Genomic DNA, 18822 nt, shown 5'->3' with positions numbered 1-18822 from the left:
GTCAACATCAAAAAACATTGTGCCAAAAACATGAGGTGACAGAGAGTCTATGAAGAGTCTCACTTTTGAGAGTCTCCTTAGCATTTCTTGAAGTCATTAAACTCCATGACAATGATATGGAAGAGTGCACTAATCTCACAGTTAATTCTAGGAAGAACATCTTACAGGTCTCTCTCCCCCTCTTGGCTTTCTCTCTCCATCTCTTCCTATCACATACAACCGCACCGATACTTTCTCTCAACTCGAATCGTACCACATGCACAACACATCTATGAGTCGAAATCCGCAACAAACTTGCCGAAGCACAAATTATTAACAAATGGTGAGTGATACAAGAATATATATTACAATTGATGAAAAATAAAAGCTTAAGATATTAATCACAACTAATTAATCTAAACTAAAAGAAATAATTAACCACTTGCTAATGAATCCAATTGTCCAATAAGATTATTTTATTACATGAGTTAATTAGCTCCAATAAGATTTGGGGTTGTTATTTACAAGTATAATCAGATCATATTTTATGTACAATTCTACAACAAAACGCATTACAAACATGAAAATATTACAGAGAATTTCACTAAAAAATTATCCGCATGTATATATTTATATCCAGCTGCTCTCCCAACTAAATATATTACCATCCAAATTCACCGCGGTCCTGTTCTTAGCTAAGCCCCCATGCCTGCAAACCAGCAGAAAGGTTTTACTTTTAGTTGACAAGGTAAAACCATGAAAATTTGAAAACTCTCTCATTTAAACTTGTTGTGTACGTATATACACATATCAAATGTCCAAGGTTCGATCATGAAAATACGATCAACATGTATACATGCACAGACGTGAATAAGTACGTACTACGTAGACATGCATGCACGTATATGTACGTAAAGATTTCTATTTAAAGACAAAATGTTTACCCAAATTCGGCCATCAGAAGTTCCAGCGACCAAAACTTCCTCATTGGCATCAAGAGCCAAGCAAAGGACCTTACAATTGGCACCAGTTTGTAGGGTGTCCATTCTGTTCTGCTTATTCCTATCCCATATTTCCACACTTCCTCCTTTACCTCCCAAATAAATTAGTTCCGAGCTTATGGCCATCGCCCGCACTTCCAATGTAGTCGGAAGCGATCCAACCATGTCGAAGTTTACGGCATTCCATATCTTCACATAGGTATACAAATCGAACAGTTCAGTAACTAAGAAATGGATTAAATGAATATATTCAATCTTTTTCTTAATTTTCTTGGGATTTTATTTTAATAACCGAAAATTTGATGTTGTAATATGTTCTGAGGTACCTTAACAGCTGCTCCATCCACGGAAGAACTGGCTGCATATATAAGTCCATTGTGAACTTGAATAACGTGGATAGGGTTTGCTTTCGTGAGTAGTTTCCAAGTGCCATTTTGAATGGTACTGAGTGATCCCGTGGCCAAATCAACCTCCTGAAAGTTTCACACAAGTCTGTTTAGGATGATAAAAACAGCTATAGCTGGATTTGAACTACAATAACTACAGAAGAATCGTGCCTGAACACCACTGTCATTGCATCCACAATATAATTTTCCGTGTACTAGAGCAAAGCACTTCACATGGTTACTTGAATTTAACAATTTGGTTCTTCCGTTCCATGAATGAACCTGCTGACGAGTAGCGAGCATCACATTAGTTACATGTTCATGTTAATCTTGCTTTGTAGGTTAAATTAATTTCGCCGGTAACCTAATGACCATCTCTTAAGTACCTTAATACCAGTACTTTGTGGAATGAAGTAAGCAAGGCTATTCGTGACGGCTAAACTATGAACTTGATCCTTCATATCATGTACTTTTACACAGTGCATTGCTTCATTGCTAATGGACCATACCCTTGTAGTTCTATCAAGTGAACCACTATATAAAACCTCCCCCGATTGCAAAACTGCCAAGCTAGTAACTGCCTTCATATGTTCTCGAATTTCTTGGATGAGATGAAGAACGCTACCTTTACCCGTCCATACCTTCAGAATTTGAAAACATTTTTTTAAAAATACCAAACCATATATAAGACTGAATAAGACCAAGAAATTAGTTACCTTTATAGTTCCATCGGAGTGACCCGAAAATATTTTACCGTCGAAGCAAATGACTGAAAGAACCTCTCCATTCTCGTTGCAGTCGACTTGAGCTAATTCTTTATGATCCCACGGTTCCTGCTGTAGTTAATACATGAACATATAGTTTTGTCATGGCCCTTCTTCTTTCAGGAACAAAGGTATATTACACAAGATTCCGATGAACTTACGGTGCTAGAGTCTTGTCCCTCAGAGAAGAGTTTTAGCATTTGAAATGCCAAGGGAGTCAATCTCTTAAGCTCTCTTAGGCCCTTCACTATATCCTTTATGCTAGAAGTTACCCCCTGCATGCCTTCTGAAATTCACAACGTCAAGAATATATATGTAATTCATCCAAGACTTTAAAGTTATTAAAGTAAAAAATGCACACGAAGTTACGAACAGAAACCCAAGGATGAATAGCCGGTTCTTACCAGGATCTTGGATGAAGCTGCTCAACCCAAGCATAGAGAGAGCTTTGTCATCAGTATCCTTGGCAGATTTGAATATCGACACATAACGTTTGAGCAAGAAGAGCCGCGCTGTTCCACGTATTCCTGTGTCTGGAAGAACATTGAGCATGTATACGAGCCATGTGGCTGACATGAAGCACGCTGAACATAATTCTGCGTATCTGCTCTTCAAGCCTTCTGCTAAAGCCTCGAAAAGTAGACCTAACTCATGGCTTGCTAAAGCAAATGCCATTTTTCTTTCCCAATTATCAGCCGCCTCCTCTTCCTGCTTTTGATGTCGACCAGAAAAGTAAACCGATCACAAAATGCATTGCGCAAAGATGATCAAGTAGCCAAAACGAAGCAAACGAAAATAAGGAAATATTAAAAGCAAAGTAATGCAGTGCAAATCTCACAAGAGTTTCGTCGTCTCCAGAAAAATTGCTAAGTTGATCCATTCGTACGCGACTTTTGTAACTTTTGTCAAGGCCGGCACGCTTGAGAAGGAAAGCTCTGGTGAGAGGCTTTCCAGATGTGGAAAACCTCCCTTGCAGCGACATAATTGTCTCAGCAGCAGCAATTTGGGCATTAGGGAAGTCCGCATTTCTGAGACATGAGATGAGTGTGTCTATTGCCTCTTCACGGTATATGCTCATCTTTCTCGGCTCTGCCTACAAAACAAACCCAGTGATCATAACCGACTATCTAGTACAACGAATTCGTCAATGTTAGTAATTAAAATGCAACATGACTACTTCATGCAATCAACAAGCGTACAATTTGATCGAATCAATTAAATATTTCATGAAGAGCTAAAATAGATGAAAGATTAGAGAGAGTTCCAAACCAGAAGATCGAGTTGAAGTAGTAGACCAGCCACAGTAGGACACCGATCTTGAGGGGCCGTCTGCAGATAAATAAGAAGGGTGTGCATTGTGCTGAGCAGGCCTTCATCCTTTATGATATGCAGGATTTGTTCATTAGATGTCCTTCTGTCTAAGACGAAGATTTAATTAAATCTGTCACGCTAGCTCAAGTTCTACAATCATAGAAAAATTGGATACACAGGAACAAACTTGAGAACTGAGATGTATATACCTGTTTAATTTAACTAACTCGAAGAAAAAGTGAACTATCTCAAATTTTTCTCCATCACTTGCGCCGACAAAGCTATCCAAAACAGGAGCCACCTCACCTTTATCAGCTATTATGTTCCTGCACTTTCCATCTTGCTGCATACATCTCAACAAGATCCTAACTGCTGCAATCCTCTCTTCGGTCGATTCAGATTCCAAACTGCTAATAATTATTTCAAGCGCTTTTTCAGATACTATTGTGTTAACAATCGAAGAGGCAATGCCCTCTCCACTGTCACCAAGAATCAGCCCGAGTAAAACCACTGCAGCTGTTCTCGGCCTTAGACACATGTTAAGCAAATCATTGTCTTTCCTTTTGATAACTAGTAAGAGAGACTTCACCATATCCATCTCAATTAGGTTCAGGCTCGAATGCCTCAACAGGTATATCAACACCACAGCCTCCATCAACCCCTTTTTAAAAAGCGCCACAATGCGTTCGACATCAGAATTAACGAGCGTTAGCGTCTGGATCACAGCATTGTCTCTTGACCCCAGCTCAGACAGAAGAAAAATTGCAGCTAACAGGACCCTGGGATCAACAGAATGTAAAAGAACCTCCACAAAACCGTTGATCACTGGAGGATTCGTGAGCAAATTCTGAATATCCCATTCCACATTTGCCTCCTGCCAGAACTGCTCAATTTGAAGAACAGCCATTTCAGACTCCATGAGAATTTCTGACATACAAAGGTTGGTGATTGCAAGTCTTAACTCGCCAACTATGCCATCAAACCCGCCTTGGAGTACAATACTGTCAGGAGAAGTTGAATGCATTACGGCCTTCAGAACCGGCTCAATCAATGGGCTTGTACTCTCCAATTGGTTCAACACTGCAGTAGGATTCTGTTCTTGCCAGCTTGCAACAAGCCTTTTGAGCATATAGTTGGTCTTAGGCAGTTGAGTGCTCTGCAAGTTCTGGTGCGTAATTGGGCACGTAGAGTTCCCTCTTTTGATCCACTCCTGGATCGCTTTTCGCTCATATGTCTGCCCCATCTCAAGTGTCACAGGATCATCAAAGTTCTAGTAATGGGACACAAAATCCTTGGGAAGTGTATATACTTTTCCCCCAACAGAATTGTTATGACAATCTGCCATGATCAGCCGGTCTGGAGAACTAACAAACAACAAGAAATCCAAAACTTTCTGCGAAGAAATCGATAAAGTGACACTAATGTCTGATGATTTTTCAATACTTTCAATACCAGATAGATATGCTCAAAATCCAGATAGGTTTGATGGTTACATACTGGCTCGATTCTGCAGAAGTGGGTTGCTTTAGCTTCTGAATTTGGCTCTGTGTAGCCTCAAACAATTCCATTCTCTGTTGTTTTCCTATAAAAATTCAGGAAACAGACAACACATTAAAAACAAAAAACATAACAATTAAAATACCAAAAAAAAAAAAAAAAAAAAAAAAAAACAAACATGGTAATATCAAACCAGAGTTTATGTTCTGTGTTCTTGTAAACATCGGAAAAATCATTACCTCAATTTCTGCTCCGGAATCCACGGAAGAAGAAGAAGAAGTTACAGAAGTATCCTCCAGGGAAGACTCTGACTCATAATCTGAAGAGTTCACATTGGGCGAAGCTTCCAAGTTCCAGGAAGATTCCTGTTCCTGGTTTTTGAGGACATTGTTGATTGAAATTCTTCGAGGATAAAAAGGTGGAGACTTTGGTTTTCTTCTGCTGCTGAATACTTCTAACTGGTCCTTCGGCTTCAGCCCATATTGGCTGTGGACGTTTCAAACCAAATAGAGAACTTAGAAGTTAACTCCAATTGTCATGTTTCAGAAGAACATGCAGAGACTGTCTAGTATGTCCAAATACTTGCTTAGTCGTCCTCATTTTTATTATCCCAATTGTTTGTTTGTTTGTTAGTTATGTGATTAATAATATTCATGCAATACCTAACACTCTTGTAAATTGTTCAAAAGAATCCAAGTACAATTAGGGCTTGAATCAAGAAATGTGAAAGAAAACTAATAACTTATTATAAGATTAATATTCTTTGCATTAATTTGTCTACGTGCAGGAAGGTCAAACACTAGGAATCTTATGGTTCATCGATGGGTGTGTGAAGTCAACACACAAAAGTATTGGAGCTATTCTTGGGTAGCATTTGATGTATGTAATTAGGTGTTTATCTTTTTTATCACATAATACGTTACAATGTATTAATGAGAGATGTTATGTTATTATTAATTTTGTTATTAATTTGATGAGGGATGATGAAACGATAGATTTTTTCAATTAAAACGTGATAAAATAGATTTTTTCTAATATAGGAGGTATTTTACCATACAGTCTAAATACCATATAAGGTGGCATCATAAATTTGACTCTCGTGTCATAGGGTACGCAAAAGCAAAGCCGGTAGTCCAAAGATGCATTTGTGAAAGTTTGAACTCGGATTGGAGCTCCAAACTTTTGTTCACTTTTCACTAGACTAGCCCCTTAACCTTGAAATTAACGTGATAAGAAAGATAAACACATACGAACCAATGTTCTCAACTACATACAGGGTGCTTAATGAGGCATGTATTATGGTATCATCAGTTGGAACAAAACAAAGAAAAATGATCTCTTTCCTTCCCCATCTTCCCAATGGGCCAAAACCACATAGAAGGGAGGACGTTACGTTACATTATGTGGCTGCGTGGAGTCAAGTGGTGAACTTTCATTTTCGTTTTTGGTTTGAATATTGAGAACTTGTCAATGTCAAAAATGGGCTGAAACGAAAAGAGACCATAAAATATGGGCATCGATTCTCAAGTAGAATAGGTGATTGACAGCCCAAAGATAATTTTGAGATGCGAAAAAGTTTGCTAAGATCTTAACTAATCTAAGCTTGCCTAGCCCCACTGGCCCTTGTTAATGGATCCAAATCCCAGTTGGAAAATTAGTTTTAGTATTATTGCTTTTTGTTTTTTGTGGGCTAGAATTAGAATTCTATGCACATTAAGTATATGATTTCTTACCCGTTAAAGATTAGAGTTTGCTTTATGTTTCTTTATAAATATGGTGCTTTATAACTCGTGAAATAATAAGTCAGTCACAATGTAGTTTTCTAGTTTGTATCCGTCATTACAATATCTTTCTAGTTAATAAAATTAGAATAGTGTTATCCATACACCCATTTTATCTCTCATACACTCTTATTAATTTTTGTCTATTGATTTTATTTAATTCATTCGATTTGACGACTAAAAATTGAGATAAATGTGTGAGAAGTAAAAATTGGTATGTGAATAGCACAAGTCTAAAATTTATATTCATTTAATCTTCAGTTTGCTAGCCTGTTCGTTATACGTACACTGATTTTCAACTGTCCCATCTCAATTAAGTGAGACTATAATATATTGCACATTTCGAGCACTCCAATTCCAACCCCGATTCCCGCGTTAGGAGAAACTAGAGAAGTACAAAGCCAATGAATCTATACTTTCATTTTGTTGGTTAACTTTACAGTTTTAAACATATTCTGTTATCACCTTATGGAACTATGCGTAAAATGTTCTCAACTGTGTTAAGAAACTGTGTGTACGCATTATTTGTGCAATTATGGTCAACAAAATCGTATATCATGGAGCAATAAACCAAGGATTTTTAAAAAGTTGTATAAAAAGAGTTCGCTTTCTGTGTAGGAGAGTTTTAAAGAATTCAACTCTTGCATCGATCCTTCGCCTTGAATCCGAAAAGAAAACTCATATAAAAGTATCTCTAATAGAAATGTTAAAAAATAAATATCAAATGTTAATTTGATGACTAATGTTTTTCAAATTTGATTTATTACCGCTTCTAACTTATAATTCTATACGTTTTTCAAATTCGTTCATTATTTAAAAAAAAAATGTTGATCACCGTGCACATGCAAGCAAGTCCAATCATGCTAAAGCGATGTTCCATCTTCCATGCCACCATTTGACGGATGACACGTCTCAAATCATGAAAATTGCCGTGGTATTATTGTTGGATGGAATTCGCATGGGGTCGCATGTCGGGATAAGTGGGTTAATTTTTTGTACCTTGGAATGCCCTTTTCTTGCTTTTCCTCTTGGAATATATATTACATCAATACATCTAGTCACCTCAATATATTCTTGTCGAGAATTTTTGTTATATATCTTCACTATTCAATATATATGTGTGTGTGTGTATTACATCAATACCTCTAGTCACCTCAACATATTCTTGTAGAGAATTTTAGTTATATATCTTCATTATTCAGTAGATATTGCTTTCGATTATTCAAAAGAGATCGCTAAGTAAAAAGAACGGAAATTTGTAGTAAATATATTAATGGTAAGTGCCAGGTTTTGAGCTATGAGCTTAGAAGTACAGTTATTTTTGTGGTTATACATGTAGTATTACCAATTCATTCATATTATAATGTGTATATTTAATTTTTTTTATTGCCTTATGCCAGTGACGAGACTGAAGAAGTTGAGGTTCATGTCCTCTCACATGTGGCAAATTTTCAAGCCTAGCGTGTGTGTAAGACAAATCAGGTGACGTGGAGTAGGTGTGGTTGTTGGGCTTCACACGAGGGATAACTTGCTCTGATACCATGAAAAAGTTGAGGTTCCACCATAAAACCAATTGGCAATATTGGGAGTAGCTCAATTACTTATAACCACATGCAAGATCCCTCTTTTTTCTAATGTGAGATTGATACTCTTAACAAAAACAACTATTATATATAGTTAAAAGTATGATGAATAGAATTCAATTAAATGATGCTTTGCAACATTTAAAACGGCTAGTATTCCTACTAGTTAGTAGTACTGGATAGACATGAGCTAGCATTGTAGCAGCAAGCAGTAGAATTAAGCAAAATAGAAGATAGATAAATTAAACTTAAAATTAAAGGTTTAAGGACTTCGTAGTCCCGCCAAATTTAAGCACACATGCATGCGTACGTATGTAAACGTACAGAAACTAAATATTGTATAGCATCATGAGCAATCAGCCTTTTGAATTTAGCAGAGTGACTGCTCATGATGTTATATCATTCATTTCCATGAAGCTCCATCGATATCTACCTTAACTAGAGTAGTAGTAGTAGGCTACCAAACGGTTAATTTACTGAAAACCTCCGCCGCTGAGCGCCGGAGCCCAATAGTCAGCTCCATTATCGCTCCCAACTTGGAGGGTACATGAAACTGGAACCAAACACAAGCCCCTACTCCTCAGGTCCTTTTTTGGCTCTTCATGAGGATCCTAACAATGTGTAACCAGAAAACCAATTTAATTAAGTATAGCTTAATTTCATTGTAATTACGCAAAGTTAATTGTATATAATTAATGAGCTAAAAGTTATTTTAAAAGATACTAGCAACTGGCACACACAATACATGTGCAATTAAAATTTCTTTTTATTCTCTTCTCTACGTTTCATCACATCCACAAACTACAGCACATTTTATAAAGTGTCAATATGCTGCCGAACGTAACCACCATACTAGCAAAACAATCCTCTTCATTAGGGTTAATTGCGACAAAAAGCTAAACCATTATTTTGTCGCAGTAGTCCGTCGGTGAACTTTCTTCGTTGGGTGGTTTTAATAAAGTGAAGGGGTTGAGCGTGAGGAGAATGTGGAAGGAGCGGTTGAGGATTTTTCTGGCAAGAGATGCAGAGAGTGAGGAAGAGGAGAGAAGTTGGTTTTTTTTAAAAATAAATTTAATTTTAAACAGGGCTGCTATGTGTACATTACTGTGAGGTCCACCTAAAAACAGTAAAATTTGGGTTCATATTATTAAATTGGCCATAATTTTTGTTTCGGTTCAGTATTTATTGGGGATTAGAAAGATAATTTTCTGAAATTTTTATTGACAATCAAGATTCTATTAATATGTAGTTTCGATATGAAAAAGTTAAAAGTTAATAAAGCATGCATGGAATATATACCTGCTCAGAAGCTCCTTTCCTCTTCATGCAATTGTCATTGAGCAGCTGTGATCAGAACAACATATAATACAAAAGCCTTAGCAACTTAATTAGCATTGACTAATTAATTAGTTTGACCTGAATAAGATAATATTACATCTCTCATTTTAATCTTTATTTAAAAAGATTGAAAGCTTTAAAGATGATCATGGTTTGTATGCTCTTTAAACAGTAGTTATCTTTAGTTGCTTACAAGATACCGCAACATTATCAGTTCAATAAATATTTGTTATGTGTTCAAAAAATATATCACCCGTCCAAATAAATTGGTGGCAATATATAGTCTCTCTAACTATACATACATAGTTGTATCGCTTTGTAGGTTTTCCCAATTTCAAGATGTAAATATGGGTCCAATAAAAGTTAGCTTGTGTGTATATACCTGACCAGGATCTTCAGGGAACATACAATTCCTCTCCCCATGAACCTAATTAATAAGAAACTTTTAATTAATTCACCATTATCAATCAATTACGGGGCTAAGATATAACTACTGAATATTATGTATACAGTCTTGCACGTGCAAGAAGAAGATAGAGGAAGGGGGTGGAGATGTTGCTTGGGGAAGAGAGGAAAAAAATAGATTAAAGTTAGAGAGACTATTTATTTAAATTATATAACGTGGTTGCTGTCACAAGTTTTTTATTTTGTTTCTTGTTTTTAAATTACTTACTGCAGACTGTGGCTGCTGCCGGATGTTTCCTGATCCACTGCCCAAGTAAGGTAAACTGAGGGCCTGCATCCAAGGGGAAAAAAGAGAGAAGCATGAAACGAATCGTATTTTTAGCACTTCAAAAACTAGAGAGAGAGAGAGAGAGAGAGAGAGAGAGAGAATATTAATTGAAGGAATAACTAAAGAGAGTGGAACTTTAACGGTGTGGTTGTGTGCCATCACGGCCAATTGCAAGTACCAACTAAATGGCCTCTGTCGAGAGAGAGAGAGAGAGAGAGAGGTTACCTCAATTTGACTCTGAAGGAATCTGATGTACCCAATAGCTTCTAACAAGACAGAGGCTGTGTCAGTCTGCAAAAGAGATAAAAAGCCACACCACAACCCTCCAAAGTCATACTCAATACTTTGCTTGCATGTCTTCTTTAATGCTTAAAGGTGAAAGAGAAAGCCCTTCGTTGTACAGTAGTAATAGTATATATAAATAAGGGATCATTATTGACACTTAAAAAATTATCACACAGTATAAATTTATATAAAGTACAAGGAAAAAAATTGTATATGAGAGTGCAGGATAGAAAGTTCACTTTATAGTTTTTTGAGTAAGAATTCGATAAGTAATGTGCAAAATATACAATATTTCATTTTTAACCACTAATCTTAAACAACTTTTTAGGCTTTTTGGCTGCATACGATAGAGGGTAGAGGGGGAAGAGCAATGGCGTACCTTCCCAAATGGAGAAACTAGCTGATGAAGGGCTGTAATTCTGTCACCTAATTTCTCCTTCCTCACCTGAATGTAGACAGAATCTGTCATAAATAAGGGGTGGAGGTCTCTTGTGGTTAAAACACAAGAGATTAAGAATCATCATGATTGATCAGAAATGGACATTCGAGAAAGACAACTATATACTTCCACAGTTCCACCTACAAGTGCGTGTGTGTTTGTGCCTGTCTGTTCTTGTGTGAAAGAAGTAGTTAGAGAGAGAGGGAGAGAAAGAGGGAGAGAGAGTAATTATTTCAGTTGTAAGCGTTACCTTGAAGGTAGTAGGGGTTGAAGAAGGTTGAACCCTTGCTCTCTTAAGCGCCCCACCATTGTTACACTTCACAAAAGAAACAAAGAAGAGAAAGAAATGAAAAATGAGTACAATTTTCTGCCAAAGAAAAGGAGCACATTGATAAATATTAATTGAAAATCTTCAGTGAATTTTACTGATCACCCCCGTATTAAGTTCTTAACCGATTAGCACTTTAATTTATACTAAATAAACCAGTTTATGGCTTTTTGAGGGGAAAAACGGGAGCTGATTCATTTCATTGCCATTTTAAGGACTTAATGAACTACTTAAAGAGAAAAGGTAAAAAATCTTGAAAAGAGAAAAGCACCACATGTAAATAAATTATAATTCATTTGATGACTCCATATTAATGCGCATATATTGAGATTAAAAAATTAAGCTCATCGCTCATCACATTCAAAGCATGTATTTAGAATAACCAGTTCAATTTATTTGAAAGAAAAAAGGAATGAATAATTTTGGAAAACCCTAGAAAATCAAGAATGTGTAATTTTCGTATCGAAAGAGAAATTACCATGGACTCTCTCTCTCTCTCTCTCTCTCTCTCTCTCTCTCTCTCTCCCCCCCCCCCTTCTCTCTCTCTCTCTCTCGGGTTAATTACTTGTATGTAAAAAGTGTTAATTACCTGATCAGAGGATCGATGTGGTGGTGGATGCCTCACTTCCGACTTGCTAGAAAAATCCAACATATTGTTGTTGCTGAAACTCGTCACACACGATGACTTAGGAGATGAGGCTGCAGATGGAGTAGTTGATTGCATAATCTGAGACAAAGAAGACAAAGCTGCAGCTGATGGGTTAAAATCTTGGATGTGATCATTCCTGTGATGATGATGTCCGTACATAAAGCCACCGCTGCTTCCTGAGTTTTCTTGCTTCACGTCCACAGCAGGAGCATTTGGAGCTTGAGTGCTATTTAATACTTGCTCCTCCCAATTTTCCAATTTCTTAGCAGCTTGATGAAATTGTCTCATGATTACCCCTTTCTCATCTTCACCTACCAATCCACCCCTGATAATTCACAACCACACATCCATTAATAAGTCATTGATTTATGATAAAAAATATCAAAATTAATAATTAAGTACTTGATGATCTATATAACAAATATAGTTATTATTAGCACTTCAAAAATATCATTTTTATATTCTAAAATTTGATAGGAAAAAAGAGAAAAAAAAATTGTATAGAGAGAACTGCAGAATGACACTTTTAACAGCACCCATAACAAAATATCAAAGTTTGAGTCCATGCATGCAAAGCAGCTATGTATTTTGTGTTGAGATAAAAAGTGCTAATTAAGAAAATATAATTACAAGAGAAGTTGGCTCCAAGACTCTGGAAGCTCCTGGTTGTTATTTTCAATATGCCAAGAAGGAATGCCAAGTCCTGAAGAAGAAATTGTTGAAGAAGGGGGGGAAGTGTTGTTGTTGTTGTTGGGTGCAAATTGTGGGATTAAAAAATTAGGAGGAAGAGGAGAAGGGGGATGAAAGAAAGGAGAAATATTCATAGATGGTTGGGTACTTGGTGGCCTCATGCTGTTGATACTCCACCAATTAGGGTTTCCGGCCATCATTTGTTGCACCGGTGAGCTCTGGCAACCACCTCTATTCATGCCTCTCGTTATCTTCTGATTCCGAATGAGAGCTAATCAGCTGAGCAAGCTTCCTATCTACAAGTTAGGATTTCGCAGCTCCCTTAGCTTTTTGGATCTTTTTCTGAAGCTCCCAAAACAAGTCTGTAGAAACTTTGAGAGGTCTGCCTCCACTGGGTTAAGTAGTAGTGGTATTGTATTCTAGCTAGCAAGAGGGAGAGGAAAACCCAGGTCCTGCTTTTAAGAGAATTGGAATAATCATGGAGTTTTGAGAGCCTTTGTCTTTGTTGTTTCCTCTCTCTTTTATCTTGCTAGTTAGCTCCTTTTTTTATTACTCTGATTTGCTTTTTTCTTTCTTCCCTTTCCTTTATGTTTTTTTTTTTCTTCTTTACTTTTTCTCTCCTTTTGCTTTATCTCAAAGTGGGACAGAAAAGGTGGTAGCAATTCCTATTAATTAAGTAAACAAAAAATTGGATCTCACTAGCGTGAGTCTTGAGTACACAATATATTTCTCTCCGTCCCATCAACCTATCTGCCAAGGTTTATATACAAGTATCATATGTGTATATTTACTGCATTGGGTAATTGGGATCCACCATCCATGTATAGTTGTATTGTAATTTGGTGAGTTAGTTTTAAGGTAATGAAAATTTATTAAGAAATCATAAAAAGCGTACATAGAATTGGCATATATATTACTTTAACTAAATGAACGTTGAAACAACCATTCACTTAAAATAAATTTAGACTAAAGGTGTGTTATTTTGCATGATTCGTTTTTTTATCAAAAAAATAAATTGAATCACACGAACGTTCAAACAACCATTCACTTCATATATAGTGGTTTAGATTATTAATTTAACAGCATAACAACTTAAATAATTTAAGCAAAAGACATGGTTTTCAACTTTATATGAATTTTACAAAACTACATAGTTAAGTTTGTGCAAAGATCCTATATATTTTTCTCAATTTCAAAATAATGTAGAGACTAAGTTCCATGCGAGCATAAAATATCGATTGTGACATGAAATCAATAAATGATATGTCATGTGAGTTCTTGTCTCACTAGTGTGGTGTGAGCCACCCTCTGATGACTAAGTTAGACATAGTAGAAAGAGTTAAGGTTTCTTGGTGAACGAACACTTACCTCTTATGGTGAGAACTCATGTTATTTAAAGTTGAGCACAATGAAAACTTGCATAAGTGTATGTGCATGGTATGCGTTCATAGGTGGAATATGATCATGTCCATTAATTCATTAGTCATTTGACTTGCAGAGACGTAGTGATTAATATAATTCTGAGCCATCGAGTCTCGACTCTCTGAATACGTTGTGGGTTTTGGCCTATGATTAAGTCATAATTAACGGAAGTTTCCGTTAGTTGATCCTTAAGCTCTCGGCCATTTTTCGCTTGAGCGTGTTTGATATGCAAGTCCAACAAAGGTGAATTCCTCTTCTGGATTGTGGTCCGAGGCATTACCCGCTTCGTTGAATACGGGTGAGATCATGCTTTTCTTTTCCGCGGGATTCGAGAGGCCTCTCCTAATTCGCATGTAATTATCTCACTGGACGATGAAATGAGTTTCACAAGTAAGATGGGAATTCTCCTTTTTTTTCCTTTAAATATACCTCTGAAAATAAAACGAGAAATGCTAAGAGGATTCTTTCAAAAGTGGGATTTTATTGGGTTCTCTGCTATCTCACAGTTTAACGTTAATTCTTGTACTTACATTATAAAACATTGTGCCAAAATATGAGATGATAGAGAGTTTATGAAGAGTCCCACTTTTGAGATAGACCCCTTAACATTTCTCAAATAAAACTCTTAACTTAGTATTATGGTTTAATGATATTTTTCTTCACTTGTAAGATCACTTATAATTGAAAGATCTTAGATTTGAATATCATGAATTCTAGAGTTCGATAGAATTTATTCTCTCACCATATATCGTTCTATAAAAAATACAAAAAGAAAGGACTTTAATAATTGTACGAGAGGGTTCAAGTAAGTAATTAATAGCCTTAATTAAATGTTCTGCTAATTAAATGATAAGAAAGAATTTGAGTATTAACTCATAAACTCTTTGCTCAAACAAAAAAACAAAAAAACAAAAAAAAAAAAAAAAAACTCATAAACTCATTGCATGATGAGTCAGTTTGTCAGTGTAGGAATTATTGAGAGATAGCCACCTTACCCTGAGTCACTGCAAGAGGTTTCGTGATTGTCTTGCAAGTATGGTTTGAATTCTCTTCTTGTTCTTTTTGTGTTTATGTGTTTCCTGCAAACTTTTTTTAGGTTAATATGGAAACGGAATTTATGAATGACTAGTCCGTACGTAACTCCAAATTCCATTTCGGTCAGCGCGCAGTACGGATTTAGGAGAGGCCAGATATTTAAGATAACCATGAAGAAGCAATCAAGGAATATTTATATATTACAACTTCTTTCCTAATTCAGACGTTAATATTCGAACTTTTATCTAAATGCCAATTTCAGTTGCCAGTTCTAAATCCTGGTCAGTAAATCAGCAGTGTAAACTCGTAGAGTTATTCTAATGAATGCAAATCTTTAAAGTAAAATGAAAGAGGATGAACATTGGTTCATACGTGGTTATGACATGTTGTAATTGACACTCTAAAATACAGCCGCGTAATTCTATCCGTATATTAACATCCAGATGTAGATTTTATTTCATATTTTATATTTTGGTATACGTATGGTATAATGTTTTAGTAAAATCTAGCAAATAAAATTATGGGGTGTAACAATGTTACAAGTCATCTTCTCAAAATGAATCTTGGCCCCACCGAAAGACTTGGTTCAAAACGAATTTATCTGTGAATTGAAGTTTACGATTATAATAATAACAAAGCTAATTATGAGGATTACAGAACTGATAGTCAGGATGATCAAAATTTAACATTGGCATCACTAGCATTGTTGTCACCCACAGAGACTATTGTGGATGATGTATGCGTTGAAACCTTATCTGCTTGTAGGATTGCTGTAACCCTAACTGTCTAATTAAGTAATTAAATAGGTAATAAAAAATGTGGTAAATGTGAGGACGATGACCCGTGAGAAGAAATTTTTTATTGTGATCGGAGCACGAGTGGTACACCACGTGTTTTTATAGAAATGATGAAAAATTTTATTTTTTTAAATTATTAACTTTTGAATATACATATCTCATTATTTGTATAATAATATGTCACGTGTAACGATCACATTAAAAAAATCTTCCCACTCGTAAGAGTATAGAGACGACCGACATTCGCACGGTACACACTTTTCGAGAGGTCAATATCCAGGGTTTGGAGATCCCCAATCTCAGGTCTTCCAAGAGAATGATTGCAATTTCCTAGGTTTATCATTCTATATATTTGGACTCCCCTCACCCCGGAAATCCCTAAGCAAAGGTGAAGAGGAATTTCAAATTAAAAGCAAACAACCATAAATTGCATATTTTTAAGAAATTATTATTGATATTTCAAAATTTTAATTTGTAATCTAAATTTTTATATTTAGAAAAAAAAACTAACGAATGCACAATTAGATTTTAAAGTACAAACAATAGATTTTTTTTTTTCCTTTATTCTACTATTATCCACCGAAGTGTTCAGTTTTTTAATTTAAAAAAAAATGTAAAAAAATTGAAAAACTCAAATATAGCCAAATTTGAACACTCGTAAAAATAAAGAAAGACTTGGCTCCTTAAGATTGAGGAGGAACTTCTCCTCAATTCAATTAGTGAAATTTCATGTTTATGATCTAAACTGTTTATATTATATATCACTCTGTACAAATCATCTATAAAAAAAATCAATTAAAACTAAAATTGCTTGGTCACAGAGTTTCGTGCTTATGATCCAAATCGTGTATATTATAAATCACTATGTAAAGATCATTCTAATTATTTTACTGAATTCGCCCATTTGTTTTTATATAGTTCAACTACTAAACGATAATCAATTTTTTGTATGATGATCTTTATATAATGATTTTGTAAAATGAATGGTTCGAATCATAAACATGAAGTTCCATGAATTGGTCACGTAGTGAATTGAGGAGGAATTTCTCATCTAACAAGGAGCCAAATAAATTCCTAAAAGATAGTATCTTCAATTTTAGTTTTTGTATTTTCAAAAGGTGAAATTGAATGGTTATAAAACATTTCCTATACTTTATTCATTTGAACTAAATTAACAAAAAGTTATTTGCGCATATTCATATATAAGTTGCAATACTTTTCTGGCATGTATATATGTTCCTTGGAGCCACACAAAACTACTTAATTAGTAATATATACATTTATCCAATAAAAGACTTACTATATATATGTACAAATGTAAATCAATTATGTCAAATATAGGACCAAATTCATGAAAGTAAAAGAAAGATATGAATCATATAATTAACAGTATGCTGGTCCATAAACATATGGTACATATTTTTTGACCTTGTGATGTCTAACAACAGTACAATAACAAGGACCATAGGCTATATTTTATTCCCTATAAAAACGTAAAGAACCAGTTCTTACTTCTTAACATTGAAATTGGAAGTGCCCAACTCATCAAAAACCCTAAGCCCACGTCTCGTTTGAAAGTGCTTAATTTGGTTAAAAGCAATTTTGGTAAAAATATTTTTGGTACAATTATTAGTAAAAATTGCATGAATTATAAAAGAACATTTGAAGTGTTTTCTGGAAGAAACATGTAAATGATGTTTCTTATATAAAGCATTTTACGTGCTTTTAAAGCAAAAAAAAACCGCCTTCTTTAAAAGCGTTTTCACTTTAAAAAAAAAAAAAAAAAAAAACACTTCAGACGAGTCATAAATCCCATTCGCAACATATTAAAAAAAAAGATTAAAATTATTCTCTTTTATAATTAATGATTTTATTCCACGACATACATTCCCTTAAACCGCATTTTAATGCAACAAACAAACAAATAAACAAACCACCCTTAAATCTCGAGCTTGCCTGAGGAATAGATTTAGGGCATATGAGAATGGGCGTGTCTACTTTCTTACTGCCAAAATCTTTGTCGGGGGCTCCTTGTCTTTTCCATCTCCCCCTCTTTTTTCCTCTGTGTATTTTTCGTCTTTGGCTATCTCCAATGTCGACCAACGATAAAACAAACAATGAACAAACACTTCCCCTTTGTCCTCACCCTTCCTCCCTCATATTCTTCTCTGCGTAATACTAATATAGTACTGCACTTTGATTATTTTTCAAACCAAAAGGTTGAAGGTCTTGGCACATTGAGAGCTGGCAAAGATATGTGAACTTGTGGCTCAAATTTGATGTAATATCATATACTTTATCTACGAGTTTTGATTATATAGTTTTCACATTTGCACGTCATATTGAATATCACAGTATATGAATGATTGTCAATCGTTAATGTATATGCAAATTTTCTTGCAAATTACTCAATAATAGGACTACACATGCATATACATAAATGAGCGATTGTAATTAACTAATCATAAAATCTAATGATATATCTTATATGCCTTAACTTTTCTCATAACATTAACATATAATTAGTTTAATTAATTAATCTTTTCCTATAAACTTAGGACTTCAAATTTCACTTGCGATGTAACACTCGGTGGAGATTCTTTTGTAACTTCTGATGATCAGTCTTCACATTAGTAATAGCCCAATAGGACGATTTTCCCCATTGCGGCAACATATGCCTCACCATTCATGCATGATCATCACGACCTCTATGTTTTTTGTCTTGTTTTTTTGGCCTAGTAGGCAATATATTGCTGAATGAATAGTGTGAGTAGATGCATATGCTTCTATATCATACAGATTAA

At 35.2% G+C, this 18822-nt stretch overlaps 2 protein-coding genes across 6 annotated transcripts; both read right to left on the bottom strand.

Moving 5' to 3' along the window:
- Positions 1-437: 437 nt before the first annotated feature.
- LOC137746949 (putative E3 ubiquitin-protein ligase LIN-1) lies at positions 438-5023 on the bottom strand. 2 transcript variants are annotated; one of them, XM_088689910.1, is made up of 11 exons: positions 3651-5023; positions 3400-3544; positions 2969-3223; positions 2535-2838; positions 2292-2416; positions 2083-2202; positions 1753-2007; positions 1538-1648; positions 1307-1453; positions 924-1169; positions 438-688 (listed from the first exon to the last, which is right to left on the bottom strand). In XM_088689910.1, the coding sequence occupies exons 1-11, from the start codon at positions 4682-4684 to the stop codon at positions 671-673; spliced, it is 2760 nt and encodes a 919-aa protein (XP_088546036.1). In that variant the 5' UTR covers positions 4685-5023; the 3' UTR covers positions 438-670. The 2 variants fall into 2 exon arrangements, with proteins under 2 accessions (XP_088546036.1, XP_088546038.1); XM_088689912.1 differs by having other exon boundaries at positions 1538-1651; positions 2083-2199.
- A 3496-nt stretch (positions 5024-8519) lies between these two features.
- Positions 8520-13409, bottom strand: LOC137747152 (transcription factor bHLH68). 4 transcript variants are annotated; one of them, XM_068487184.2, is made up of 9 exons: positions 12705-13409; positions 12015-12399; positions 11348-11413; positions 11038-11103; positions 10599-10664; positions 10314-10376; positions 10023-10067; positions 9602-9646; positions 8520-8913 (listed from the first exon to the last, which is right to left on the bottom strand). In XM_068487184.2, the coding sequence occupies exons 1-9, from the start codon at positions 13001-13003 to the stop codon at positions 8776-8778; spliced, it is 1173 nt and encodes a 390-aa protein (XP_068343285.2). In that variant the 5' UTR covers positions 13004-13409; the 3' UTR covers positions 8520-8775. The 4 variants fall into 4 exon arrangements, with proteins under 4 accessions (XP_068343285.2, XP_068343286.2, XP_088546025.1 ...); XM_088689899.1 differs by lacking the exon at positions 8520-8913 and adding an exon at positions 8940-9313 and having other exon boundaries at positions 12705-13315; XM_068487185.2 differs by lacking the exon at positions 10023-10067 and having other exon boundaries at positions 12705-13405.
- Between the last annotated feature and the right edge of the window lie 5413 nt (positions 13410-18822).

Source organism: Pyrus communis, chromosome 2 (assembly GCF_041283825.1).
Source record: "Pyrus communis isolate YQ-2024b chromosome 2, ASM4128382v1, whole genome shotgun sequence".
NCBI lineage: Eukaryota > Viridiplantae > Streptophyta > Magnoliopsida > Rosales > Rosaceae > Pyrus > Pyrus communis.
This window is presented reverse-complemented; position numbering and strand designations above follow the sequence as displayed.